At 49.2% G+C, this 13,292-nt stretch overlaps 1 protein-coding gene across 4 annotated transcripts in view; it reads left to right on the top strand.

Moving 5' to 3' along the window:
• Positions 1-13,292, top strand: part of TMTC4 (transmembrane O-mannosyltransferase targeting cadherins 4) — a 78,401-nt gene that overhangs the window by 44,987 nt on the left and 20,122 nt on the right. For all 4 annotated transcript variants that reach the window (XM_047755942.1, XM_047755941.1, XM_047755940.1 and 1 more), the window contains 5 exons: positions 135-227; positions 457-621; positions 1,988-2,190; positions 3,491-3,662; positions 4,146-4,277. In XM_047755942.1, coding sequence (XP_047611898.1) covers positions 135-227; positions 457-621; positions 1,988-2,190; positions 3,491-3,662; positions 4,146-4,277 — 765 coding nt within the window. The remainder of the gene's footprint in view (positions 1-134; positions 228-456; positions 622-1,987; positions 2,191-3,490; positions 3,663-4,145; positions 4,278-13,292) is intronic.

Below are 13,292 nucleotides of genomic sequence, written 5' to 3'. Positions count from 1 at the left end.
GCCAGAGAGGTGGGCTGCGGTGATCTGGTCCAGTCCATTTCTTGTCTAGATTCAGCAGTAAAATCGTGAAGTGTAGTTTCCACCCAGCCCGAGTCAGGCTGTCCCGTGGCTGACGCCCCGCTCTGCTTGCTTAGGGTCTGAATGCCGTCTTTGACATCTTGGTGATGAGCAAGTTAAACGTCCTGGAAATGGTCCAGAAGGTGCTACACAAGGACAGATCATTCGAGGTGAGTAGCTGCTCTGGTCTTCCGGCCAAGATGCGGAAAACGTCCAGGACCAGCTGATTTAAAATGCCCTTTTCAGAGGATCTCTTGCGACTTCGAATCTAAACTAGCCGGCCTTCTCAAGCGCGGTGTCAGGGCGGTTCAGGCAGGACCGCTGCACTTTTGTCCCTGGCTGGGCCACACTTCTATTCGAAACATCTGTGACTTCAGGGGCCTCGTGGTGTCCTTTCAGAACCCTGGCTTGCTCAGGAATGGGGGCCTCCTGTTCCGGATGACTCTCCTGGCCGCGGGGGGAGCGGGCATGCTCTACGTGCGCTGGAAGATCATGGGCACCGGCCCGCCAGCCTTCACCGAGGTGGACAACCCCGCCTCCTTTGCCGACAGCATGCTGGTCAGGGTGAGTCCCGCGTCTGTCTGCTCTGTTCGTCGGGGTCCCGATCTTCCCTCCCCTGCCCTCCTCCTCGTCTCCCTCCCCAGCACACCCACAAAATGCCCCCCTAAGCGGGACACCTGCACGTTTGATTCCATTCACCAAGCACGTTCTAGGATGAAACCAGGTTTTTACTAGGGCATTGAGAGGATCTCAACTCCATGTGTTTCCTTTCTAAACAGAAATAAAGAGGAGTGGGTGGTTTAGAAAATGTCAGGTTTCCTGGCAGCCTCCTTAAAGTGTCCCCAACCCCATTACTTTGTTATAAAGGAAATTGGCGTGGCAGGGTTAAGAGAAAATGTAACAATATCCTTGGTCTCTTTAAAAGTCTAATAGTGGGAGTTCCCGTCGTGGCTCAGAGGTTAACAAATCCGACTAGGAACCATGAGGTTGCGGGTTCGATCCCTGCCCTTGCTCAGTGGGTTAAGGATCCAGTGTTGCCGTGAGCTGTGGTTTAGGTTGCAGATGCGGCTCGGATCCCGTGTTGCTGTGGCTGTGGCGTAGGCCAGTGGCTACAGCTCCGATTCGACCCCTAGCCTGGGAACCTCCACATGCCTCGGGAGCGGCCCAAGAAATGGCAAAAAAGACAATAAATAAATAAATAAAATTAAAAAATAAATAAAAGTCTAATAGTGTCCGGACTTCCTCATCACGGTTTGCCCAGGAGGGAGTTTCTGTTGTGGCTCCGCAGTAACGAACCTGACTAGTATCCATGAGGACACAGGTTTGATCCCTGTCTCGCTTAGCAGGTTAAGGACCTAGCATTGCCGTGAGCTGTGGTTTAGGTGGCAGACATGGCTCAGATCTGGCATGGCTGTGGCTGCGGTGTAGGCAGGCAGCTGCACCTCTGATTCGACCCAGAGGTTTTCCAAGGGAGTCTTTGCTGTGCACTTCATCGAGACAGAAATCACGGACCAGAGAACCTTGTACTTACATTGTCAGGCACATGGGTGACCCCAGGACCTCAGATTTTCGGGGTCATGGACTTTGGGCCTCACTCAGTAAATAGAACATGGGACATAGTTTGATCAGAAATGTAGCAAATGTATAGCAGTCTGGTGGCTTTGCTATATTTTTATCTGTTAAAAATCTCAGTGCATTTAGGAGTTCCCTGCTAGCTTAGTGGTTAAGGATCTGGCGCTGTCACTGCTGCGGTGGCACAGGTTTGGTTCCTGACTCAGGAACTTCTGCATATGTAGAAAGTGGCAACATTTTATTTTATACAACTACTCTCCTTGCAACATAGGAATGCCTTCAACGTGAAGTTAGGATATATATATTTTTTTTCCAAGTTCAGTATCAAATAAATGTTTGTTTTTCTTTTGATTGGCAGGCCATAAACTATAATTACTACTATTCATTGAATGCCTGGCTGCTGCTGTGCCCCTGGTGGCTGTGTTTTGATTGGTCAATGGGCTGCATCCCCCTCATTAAGTCAGTCGGTGACTGGAGGGTAATTGCGTTGGCAGCACTCTGGTTCTGCCTCATTGGCCTGATATGCCAAGCGCTCTGCTCTGAGGACAGCCACAAGAGAAGGTGAGAGGCCGAGCTGAATTTTAACTTCCCCTCGGGGTTGATTTAGCATTTCGCTAAATCCAGCACTGATCCTTTTCAATGATTTTTGTGGACAGAATGTCTAAGGACCTTGTTTCCAAATGCATGTCTGTGGCCAGGATGAGTTCTGTCCGTTTGGAGCCCATGGCTGGCTTCCACCAGCGGGGAGTGAACTTGGAGGACGGGGTACAGACGACTCCTTTATCTCCCCCTCCCACCCCCCCTTCCCCCCAACAAGTAGCATTTTGAGATCCTTTTCGCTGCAGGTGGCAAAGTGTAATTTATGGTCCGAACTGAGAGTGTAATTCATGTGTATTGCATTACAGTTCTCCTTCAGAAAACCCCGGTGGGTGCTACCGTGATTCCTCCTCTTGTTATTTGGGACAAAATAAACTGCCACCCCAAAGAGGCTGTTCTTTCTCTCCTCCTAAAAGGGGGAAAAAAAGGTTCTGGAGGAAATAATTGGGAGAAAAGCATATACATTTCATGAGAATGAAGCTGTTTAAGATGACTTTCTTTAAGCATAGCTGTTTATGGAGTTAGATTAGTCATTATTCAAAATAAATTCAGTTTTAAGTTTACACGCGTCTTAAATTGGTTCATAATTCTAAAGGGCAACACACCTTGGTCCCAATTTGATTTCCATGAGCAACAGGATTGTTTTTAATACTCTGGGCACAGGGCGAGCCGCCACACTTGACCTGCTTCTTAACTCAACCTCTTACATCACGAGGACATGGGGAATGATGGCCCGTTTCCCGAAGTGGTCCTTTGCTCTCCGCTTTCTTTTTGCTTGACCGAAATGTAGGATGGAGCACCCCAAAATGGTATTCGTTCATTTCAGGTTTCATAAGGCTTCAACTAGCTAAGTAGCATTATTCCTGTTAAGTTTCAGGGTGGGCAGAGGGGGACAATAAATTGGACTAATTGGGACCAAAATGCACTGAGCTCTTCAGTGCCTCCAGGGTTTGAGGTATAGCTGGGAGCAGGTGCATTCGTAAGGCTTCACAAAGTAATCATTCTAACATGATTCCTATGAGTTTTGTGACTTACAAGTTTTATCCTCAAGCTCGATGCTAAGGGCCTGAAGAAGCTGTTTATGTCTTATCCTAATGCTGCCTGATTTGACCCTCTCTACTGATGATATTTCTCTGCTGCTGCTGATGCCTTTTCTCAATTGCTGGCATGGAAAAGAAAAGTCTTTATTGTGATTTTGAAGTTGAGTAGGACATTTTTCTTGGTGAGTCTGAAAGTAGCCATTGAATTACTCCTCCTCTTCCAGGATTCTCTCGCTGGGCCTGGGATTTCTCATTATCCCCTTTCTTCCTGCGAGTAACCTGTTCTTCCGCGTGGGCTTTGTGGTCGCAGAGCGAGTCCTGTACCTGCCCAGCGCTGGGTTCTGCATGCTGCTGACTTTCGGATTTGGAGCTCTCAGTAAACATACGAAGAAAAAGGTAACGGGGAGTTCCTGTCGTGGCACAGTGGTTAACGAATCTGACTAGGAGCCATGAGGTTGCGGGTTCGATCCCTGCCCTTGCTCAGTGGGTTAACGATCCAGCGTTGCCGTGAGCTGTGGTATAGGTCGCAGACGCGGCTCGGATGCTGCGTTGCTGTGGCTCTGGCATAGGTTGGCAGCTGCAGCTCCAATTAGACCCCTAGCCTGGGAACTTCCATATGCCATGGGAGTGGCCCAAGAAAGGGCAAAAAGACAAAAATAAAGAAAAAGGTAACGGGGAGCTCCCTGCTGGCCTAGTGGATTAAGGATCTGATGTTATCCCTGTAGTGGCACAGGTCTGATGCCTGGCCCAGAAACCTCCACATGCCATGGGCGCAGCCAAAAAAAAGAGAAAGGTATTGGTCCGGGGAGGCGGTGCCATTCACGACCAGGATGATGGATGGATTTTACTCATGACCTTTACCGCATCTCTGTTCTTAAGAAACCAATTGCCGCCCTCGTACTGGGAGTTTTACTGATAAACACGCTGAGGTGCATGGTTCGCAGCGGCGAGTGGCGGAGTGAGGAACAGCTTTTTCGCAGCGCCCTGTCCGTGTGTCCGCTCAACGCTAAGGTACGTCAGCTGCCGTGTTTGAGGCTCAGCCACTGAGCACCCAGAATGTTCACCTTCCTGTGGAATCCAGCCTATGATCCTGAGGGTGTACCTGGGGTTTTTTGTTTTCTTTAAAAGACTTTGATGATATTTATTAAAATTGCACTTAGCTGAAATAAATCAAAAGAAGTCAGGACAACCAGACGAGGTCAGTGATGCCGCAGATGACTTAAACACGCGTTTACGCATCGTCTGGTTGGTCCAGTCACCCGTTGGAGTGGTGGCAGGGAAGGTCACGGCACGCGTCCAGGCTGGGGCGGGAGGGGGCCGGCCTGGTGGGGGTGCCCACCGCCAAACTGTTTGGCGTGCACCCTGCAGATCACAAGCGCCGGCCTCCTCCTGTCTGTTCCAGCCTGTAACGGAGGAGCTCACTGGCCAGGGCAGACGTGTAGGTTCTGACGTCACCTCTATCCCATCCCCCTCGTCACTGGGGTAACCTGGGCACCACAGTGATAACCAAGATGATGATACCTACGCATGGTCTTGGCTCAGGAAGTTGGAAGAGTGCTGCGAGGGGTGTGGTTGTACACGTTTCTGTCACCTGTGGCTTCTCTGCCTGTGGCTCCTTTTGTCAGATTAGGCACAAATAAATGTGCAGGCTTCAAAGTTGGCAGTGTTTTCATTGGCACCGTCTGGTAGGGATTCGTTTCACTTGCACCCTTGATGAATTGAATTTCTTCACTTATCCAGCTGTGCCTCTTTGGGCAAAACTATTGGGAGCATTTGGTGCCCTCATCTGTCTTCTGGGTTTGTTGTGAGGCCTTAATGAAATATGGCATCAGAAGTGCCCCAGCATGGTACTTAGAACACAGTAGGCGCTCGAGAATTTTTTTTTTTTTTTTTTTTTGCTTTTTGGGGCTGCACATATGGCAAATGGAGGTTCCCAGGCTAGGGGTCAAAGAGGAGCTGCAGCTGCCAGCCTACACCACAGCCACAGCAACGCCGCATCCAAGCTGCATCTGCAACCCATGCGACAACACCAGATCTTTAGCCCACTGAGTGGGTTAAAGCGTCCTCATGGATCCTAATCGGGCTCTTTACCGCTGAGCCACAATGGGAACTCCGAGAAGTGTTTGTTTTCATAGGCTCCTTTTAGTTTCGGTCGTCCCATTAAGTGGAGAGAAGGGAATGGCACTTGTTTAAAATGATAGGCCAAGGAGTTAGGTTAGAATTCTCTGTTCGTATAGATCATCCTTATTATGAAATGGTCCATCTTTTTCTTGGGTTGTCAGAATTGGAGCTTCCTAGGATGCTTAAATGTGATCCTCTGGGGGTGGGGGCTGGGGGGATACAAGGGCTCCATGGACTTCTGTCCTATTTCCACATTTATATTTAAGAGAAAGCAGTGACTTCAGGCAAAACTCTATGAAGAACTCCAATGAATGGTTGACATCTGATTGTGACCCTGTAGTGACGGGCAGCATAAAAGGTGCTGACTCCTTGCTTGTCTTTTCCTTGGATTAAAAATACCTTGTTTGGAGTTCCCGGTGGCCTCGGAGGTGGGTTAAGGATCCAGTGTTGTCACTGTTGTGGTGTGGGTTCAGTTCCTGGCCTGGGAACTTCTGCATGCCACAGGTGGGGCCAAAAAACCCCAAAACCAAAACACTTTGTTGACTTTTTTTTTTTTTTGTCTTTTAGGGCCACACCCACGGCTTGTGGAGGTTCCCAGGCTAGGGGTCGAATTGGAGCTGCAGCTGCCGGCCTACACCACAGCCACAGCACCGCAGGATCCGAGCCACGTCTGCGACCTACACCACAGCTCACGGCAACGCCGGATTGTTAACCCACTGAGCGAGGCCAGGGATTGAACCCACATCCTCATGGATACTAGTCAGGTTCATTAACCACTGAGCCACGACGGGAACTCCTGTTAATGTTTTTTAAGTAAGAGAGTGGATTGCTTCCAGCTTTTATTGTCAGTTTGATTTGCTGACCTAGCCACTTATTTTTAGGTTACTAAAAATAAATTGCCTATGATTTAATTTCATAGATTTGCTTTATTTTTACTTTTTTGTTTGAAGAGCCGTAATTACCCCCTTCTATCTATATAGTTCTTCTCCAGAAGGAACTTGGATTTCTCTGCAGAGGCTCTGTAATTAATCTCCATTATACTCCCTCGAAGGTTTTTAGAGAGAGGTGGTTACTGTCGTTAATTTTCCAAATGGGAAAAACTGAGGCGTGGAAAGCGGGGGGTGACGTTACCGAGCTTAGTGATGCAGGTGGTAGATAGAGACCTGCATCGTGCTGTGCCCGGGTCACCCTAGTGATGAGGTCCGTGGGCCCCAGGTGACGCCTGAGCCTGTCGGTCTGCCCTCGGAAGGGACTTCCTCTGTGAGAGGCCAGAAGCCACAGGGGTGCTCAGACGAGCACACACAGTCGTTAAGTCTGCGGGTGTAGTTTTCTCTTTTAAAAGTAAGGACATACACGCAAGACCTTGTCTTCAAAATGGACCCACTGACGATAACCCTTTCCAAGAACATCTTTCCGTGATGCCACTCAGTCTAAGCAATATAGAATTTTTTTTTTTTACTTTCCACTGTAGATTGAAGCGTAAAGGTTGTCTTCCTTTTTTTCTTTTTTTAAGACCTAAGCTGATTTCAGGAAAGAGGGCTCCTTTAGGAAGACCCCGCTTTCATTGCTCCCTGGAAGGAGATTCAGTCTCTGTCCTCGTTTCCTCTTTAGTTCACGGACTTGATAGTAAGCGGTTGGCACCTGACTCCAGGTTAGGACCGTTTTTTGCAAATGAGACGCAGGGCTGTGCTGGTCTGCATGCGAATCACCCACGGTGCCTTGTGTATGCCTGGCACTGATCTGAGGGCCCAAATTGAGCCAATCAGAAATTAAATTCCTACTGTGGGTGGGATACCAAGTATCTGGTCATATTTGCAGCCATTCTTCGTTTTCAAGGCTTGAAAGTGTGTGGCAGCCTGTAACAGTGAAAGCGATCATATACCACAACGAGATGCTTCCTGAAGGATGAGCCAGGATGGGCTATAGGGTTTTTATGTGTTTAAAACATTTTAGGTTTAACATCAAATGTCAGCAGGAGATTTGACACTAACTCGCGGCGCACGGCTGCTGACCGCGGTGTCTCCCCTGGTTGATGCGCTCTTCGTTTGCAGCTACAGGTCCTCGTGTTGCAGGGCTGGGTTTTATCTGTGACTTCCCGGCTGGTCCCTGGCCTCAGGGTGTGAATCAGAGGCTGGCGGGAAAGTTCAAAATTAACAGGCTTTGTCAATCTTTTCCACTCCAAGGAAACAAAAATCACTTATTCTTTAAACTCTGTTTTAAGTACACTTTCTGAGGGCACTGGTTTTTCACAATGGGTTATCTAGGCAGCTATTTTCTGTTTAAATACTTCTCTCCACGGAAAGGCTGGCCTCTGGGTAGACCTGTCTACGATCTTAGTTGTAGACAGCTTGCCTTCTAGGGCGGTATCCGATTTTTAACCTTTAAGCAAATGTTCCTTTCAGTTGTCTCCGGCATTCTGAGTATCAACAAAACACTGGCCCTACAGCAGAGGGCAGGTCAACTCTTTGAGCTTTTCCTTGAGAAACCAGAATTTCCCATGAACAAAGGGAAGCAGCAGGAGCTCAGGGGCGGAGAAGGGGGAGCGTGTTGAGGTCTGCGTAGAAGCTGGGTTTCTATCTGGGACCACAGGCCCATCCTCCCTCTCAGGCTGGAGTCCCCGGATTCTGTCCCTTTGTGTGGGAGGGGCGGGGAAGCAACAGTTCCAGGATGGGGCTGGGGGAGGCGCCAAACACAAGACAAAACAACAGGCATTTACAGCACGCTTTTCAAAACCCACCATCCAGCCTTAGCACCAACTAGCCTCCTCCAGGCTGTCCCTTGAAGATGAGCGTATCCGTGGATGGACCGTAATTTGGTGCAGGACGTTTGAGGTCTGTGACGTGCCACGCAATAGTACACATTTCCATCGCCTGTGCTTTCCTGCTTGTGATTCCTTTTCTTCAAGGAGGTAAAAATAAACATACAGACTTTAAAACCGGCAGTTGAAAAGCAAATCTCTTGACACATCTGTGCCTAAAGAAGGTCACACTGCTTCATACCCTTCCAGAAATATTAGTGTTTTTGAAGACGCGCTGTCAGTGTAGGTTAAGATTGTTGAGGCAGGATGTGGTTATCCTGTTAAAAGGGGGTTTGGAGTCCAGATGAAATGCTACTCGAATGGGCTCAAACCACTATCGTAATTCATGTGTATCAGTCTGCGAGAGTTGCTATAACAAAATGCCGTAGACTGGCTGGATTAAACAACGGAAGTTTATTTTTTTAAGCTCTGGAGGTGAGACGTCCAAGGTCAAGGTGTCAGAAGAGGTAGCTTCTCCCGAGGTCTCTCTCCTTGGCCTGCACAGAGGCCACCTTCCCACTGTGGCCTGACTTGGTCCCTCTGGGTGCAAGTCTCCCTCTGCGTGTCGACATTTTCTCTTCACAGAAGGACACCAGTCAGATTAGAAGAGCCTCAGAGTCCCGCTGGGGCTCAGGGGGTTAAGAACTCGACTAGGACCCACGAGGATGCAGGTTCAATCCCTGGTCTCAATCAGTGGGTCAAGGATCTAGCGTTGCTGCAAGCTGCAGCAAAGGTTGCAGACGCAGCTAAGATCAGGCGTTGCTGTGGCTGTGGTATAGACCGGCGGCTGTAGCTCCGATTTGACCCTTAGCCTGGGAACCACCATGTGCCTCAGGTGCAGCCTTAAAAAGAATAATAATAATAATAATAATAAGAGCCTCATGTCAACTTACTAGACTTTTCAATTCTCTTTAGGGCCGCACGAGTGGCATATGGAGGTTCCCAGACCAGGGGTCGAATTGGAGCTGCAGCTGCCGGCCTCTACCACAGCCACAGCCACACCAGATCTGAGCTGCATCTTCAACCTACACCACAGCTCACAGCAATGCCAGATCCTTAACCCACTGAGCGAGGCTAGGGATTGAACCCACATCCTCATGAATCCTAGTCAGGTTCATTACTGCTGAGCCACAGCCAGCAGGAGCCATTACTTCCTGGCCTCTTCAAAGACCCAAGCTTTCAGTACAGTGACATTCCAGGGTGCTAGAGCTTAGGACTTCAACCTATGAATTTGGGGGACACAATACAGCCCTTAACATCTCAAAAGAAACATTATTTTAGCTTAAGAAAAATAATAGCGTAAATGGCTAGATCTAGAAACTGCCGCAAGAACCCAGCCCCATCCTCACCCAGCACCCTCATTGATGGGTGTGATACAGTGAGAGGAAACCCAGGCTTCGTAAGCCTGGCTTCAGATCCAGCACCAAAACCTCGGGTGAGATGCTGATTAACCCTGAAGCCAGCCCTCCGCTTGGAAGGGAGGGTGACACCTAACAAGGCTGCCATGAAGAGGGGACACTGTCTACAGTGTCCTCCCCGCGCCTGGCGCCACCCCCTCGGCACCTGCCAGCCAGTGTTAGTGCTGTCACCAGTCACACTGCCTGCACCAAACGGAGTCTCTGTAACATCATCCCCAGGATTGCTGTCGGCCTTTATGTTGCAAACCTCCACAAGGAGCATCTGATGAGCAGTATATCCTCTTGATAATAGTCCTCATGAAACCAGGCAGCTCTCCTGCCCTGGGCTTAGTTCTGGTCCCAGCTCCTTTCCTTCTAGTTTATTCTGAGTCCTGGTACACTTGAGGAAATACCATAAGTTGGCCTCCTTAGTGTCCTCAAATTAAGGTAACCTGAGAATTTCTGGTCGGTTTGCACTTGTGAGTCTGTTTCTTGCAGTTGGCTTTAAAAACTCTATTTTTTAAATTGAGGTAAAATTCTCATAATATAAAATTATCCGTTTTCATTCTTCTTAAAATTAAAAATGGGATTACCATAGGATCCAGCAGTTCTACTTCTGGATGGTTGGATGGATGGACAGACGGATAGTTAGATCCAGAGGAATTGAAAGCAAGATCTCAAACAGATATTTGAGCCCAGTGTCTGTGAGGATGCAGGTTTTATCCCTGGCCTTGCTTGGGAGAAACTGGCTCTCCTGATATCTTGATCTTGGACTTTTGGCTGTGTTTACAACAGCATTAGTCACAATAGCCAAAAGGTGGAGACAGCTCAAATGTCCATCAGCAGGTAATTGGATAAACAAAAGGTCTACATACAATATGGAATATTATTCAGCCTTGAAAAGGAAGGAAATTCTGATACCTGGTACAGTGTGCGTGGACCCTGAGGACATTATCCTCGGTGAAATAAGCCTGTCACAAAAGGACAGGTGCTGTGTGATTTCACTTATGTGAGTCAGATTCATAGAGACAGAAGGGAGGATGTGGTCACCGGGGACTGGGCCCCGGGAGAATGGAAGGTTACTGATAAGTGAATACAGAGTTTGAGATAACGTGAGATGAATGGCTTTCTGGAGAGGGCTGCACAGCAGTGCGAATGTCCTCATGAACATTTCTGAACTGTACACTTAAAAATGGTTAAGGTGATACCTTCTAAGTTGTGTGTATTTTACCGCAATTAAAAAATAAACTAAGAGTTCCCATTATGGCTCAGCAGTCGTGAACTCAACTAGGATCCATGAGGTTGTGGGTTTGATCCCTGGCCTCACTCAAAGGGTTAAAGATCTGGCACTGCTGTGAGCTATGGTGTAGGTCGCAGATGTGGCTGGGATTCTGCTTTGCTGTGATTGTGGTGTAGGCCGGCAGCTATAGCCAATTCTACCCCTAGCCTGGGAACTTCCATATGCCAAAGGTGCAACCCTAAAAAGCAAAAATAAAAATTAAAAAAAAAACACTAAAAAAAACCCTTCCCAGGAGTTCCCGTCGTGGCGCAGTGGTTAACGAATCCGACTAGGAACCATGAGGTTGCGGGTTCGATCCCTGCCCTTGCTCAGTGGGTTAACGATCCGGCGTTGCCGTGAGCTGTGGTGTAGGTTGCAGACGCGGCTCGGATCCTGCGTTGCTGTGGCTCTGGCGTAGGCTGGCGGCTACAGCTCCGATTAGACCCCTAGCCTGGGAACCTCCATATGCCGCGGGAGCGGCCCAAGAAATGGCAAAAAGACAAAAAAAAAAAAAAAAAAAAAAACCTTCCCAGATGTTTTTCAGAATAAAATGATCATTATTAAATAGTAAAAAAAAGTTAATTATTTTAGGAGTTCCCGTTGTGGTGCAGTGGAAATGAATGCAACTAGGAACCATGAGGTTGCAGGTTCAATCCCTGGCTTTGCTCATTGGGTTAAGGATCTGGCATTGCCATAGCTGTGGTGTAGGTTGCAGATGCAGCTTGGATCTGATGTGGCTGTGGTTGAGGCCAGCAGCTGCAGCTCTGATTCGACCCCTAGTCTGGGAACCTCCATATGCCGCAGGTGCAGGTGCAGCCCTAAAAAACAGTTTATCATTTTAAAGTGCATTTAAATGATTTAGTACATTTAATGTACTAACTGGCATTTAGTACATTCACAATGTGCTGTGATTACCACCTCTGTCTACTTCTAGAACATTCTCATCACCTCATCCTCTCTATATTCCTGGGGGGTTTCTTTAGTTGCAATTCCATGAGAGGAATGAAATGAGAAGCGTCAGTGGGAGGCTTGTCTCCGCTGTGCAGCTCCCTGGGTGACAGCACCCTGCCTGTGTCTTCACCACCTGCACCTCGCTGCCCGCTGCACAGGTGTCCCCAGCCCCGTCCTCTCCTGAGCTCGGATGAGCACCTGGCTCTCTCCCCTGGGATGCTCCAAGCCTTTCAACATCAGCCTGATTCCTCCCCTCCCAAATGAGCCTCACCACACTCAGGCCTCCTTGAAAGCCATCGCGCCCCCTCAGTCCTGAAGTTAGAAAACCGGGTTCGGGTTCATTCTTGCCGGGCTCCCAGATGCATATGGATCTGTCAGCAGTTTCTCTGATTTTTTTCCCAGAGTTCCCATTGTGGCTCAGTGGGATAAGAACCTGACATAGTGTCTGTGAGGATGCAGGTTTGATCCCTGGCCTCGCTCCGTGGGTTAAGGATCCAGCATAGGTCACAGATGCAGCTTGTGATCAGGTGTTGCTGTGGCTCTGTTGTAGGCCGGCCGCTGCAGCTCTGATTCTACGCCTAGCCTGGGAATTTCCATATACCACAGGTGTGGCCCTAAAAAGAAGAAAAACAAGCAGTTTCTTGGGGTCCCCCCCTTCTTCCCCACCACCCCAACTCTGTCCACCATCCATGCTCTCTGGACCCAACATCAGCTTCTTCCTGACTCTCACTTGTTTCTCAGTACGATTTATTTTACATAAACATCAATCTGATTCTGACCCTCTGCCACCCTCCTGGCTTTTGTTAGGGGTTGAATTGCACCCCTGCAGAAAGCTGTGTTCAAGACCTCACCCCTGAGTGTTTGGGAAAGGGGTCCTTGCAGGTGTCATTCAGATGTGAGTTTCGATGAGGTCATACTGGAGCAGGGATGGGCCCTTAATCCAGTGTGACTGGTGTCCTTAGAAGAATGGGCAGAGATGCAGACACGGCAGAGAAGCTGTGTGAAGATGGAGGCAGACCGGGGTGATGCCGCTGCTGCCCGAGCTTCGCCGAGGATGGCGGCCACGGTCGGAAGACGAGAGCAGCGTGGACGCTCCCCTCCCTCCGAGCCCTCAGTAGGAGCTGGCCTTGCTGCCCCTAATCTCTGCCTCCAGAGCAACAGGGGGATAAATCCCTGTTGTCCTGAGCTCCCAGCTTTGTTACGGCAGCTGTGGGTGGAGGGTAAACCCACCTCTACGGGGCTCCCCCGGTGCCCTGGTCTCCCTAGCCCTCTGCACTCCTGACACTGGGTTGCTTGTTGATGCCCAGCCAAGTGTATCAGACCTCTGGCACAGGGACTCTGCCCCTTTGCTGCTCTGGCTGGGAGGCTCACTCCACTGCAGCCCCCTTCCAGCATTTTCTGCTGGAAAGCCCTTCATTGGACACCCTTTCCCAACACTCAGCCAGGTACCATCCTCAGACGCCCCTTCCTGCCCTTTGAGT

Source organism: Phacochoerus africanus, chromosome 13 (assembly GCF_016906955.1).
Source record: "Phacochoerus africanus isolate WHEZ1 chromosome 13, ROS_Pafr_v1, whole genome shotgun sequence".
NCBI classification, from domain to species: domain Eukaryota; kingdom Metazoa; phylum Chordata; class Mammalia; order Artiodactyla; family Suidae; genus Phacochoerus; species Phacochoerus africanus.
This window is presented reverse-complemented; position numbering and strand designations above follow the sequence as displayed.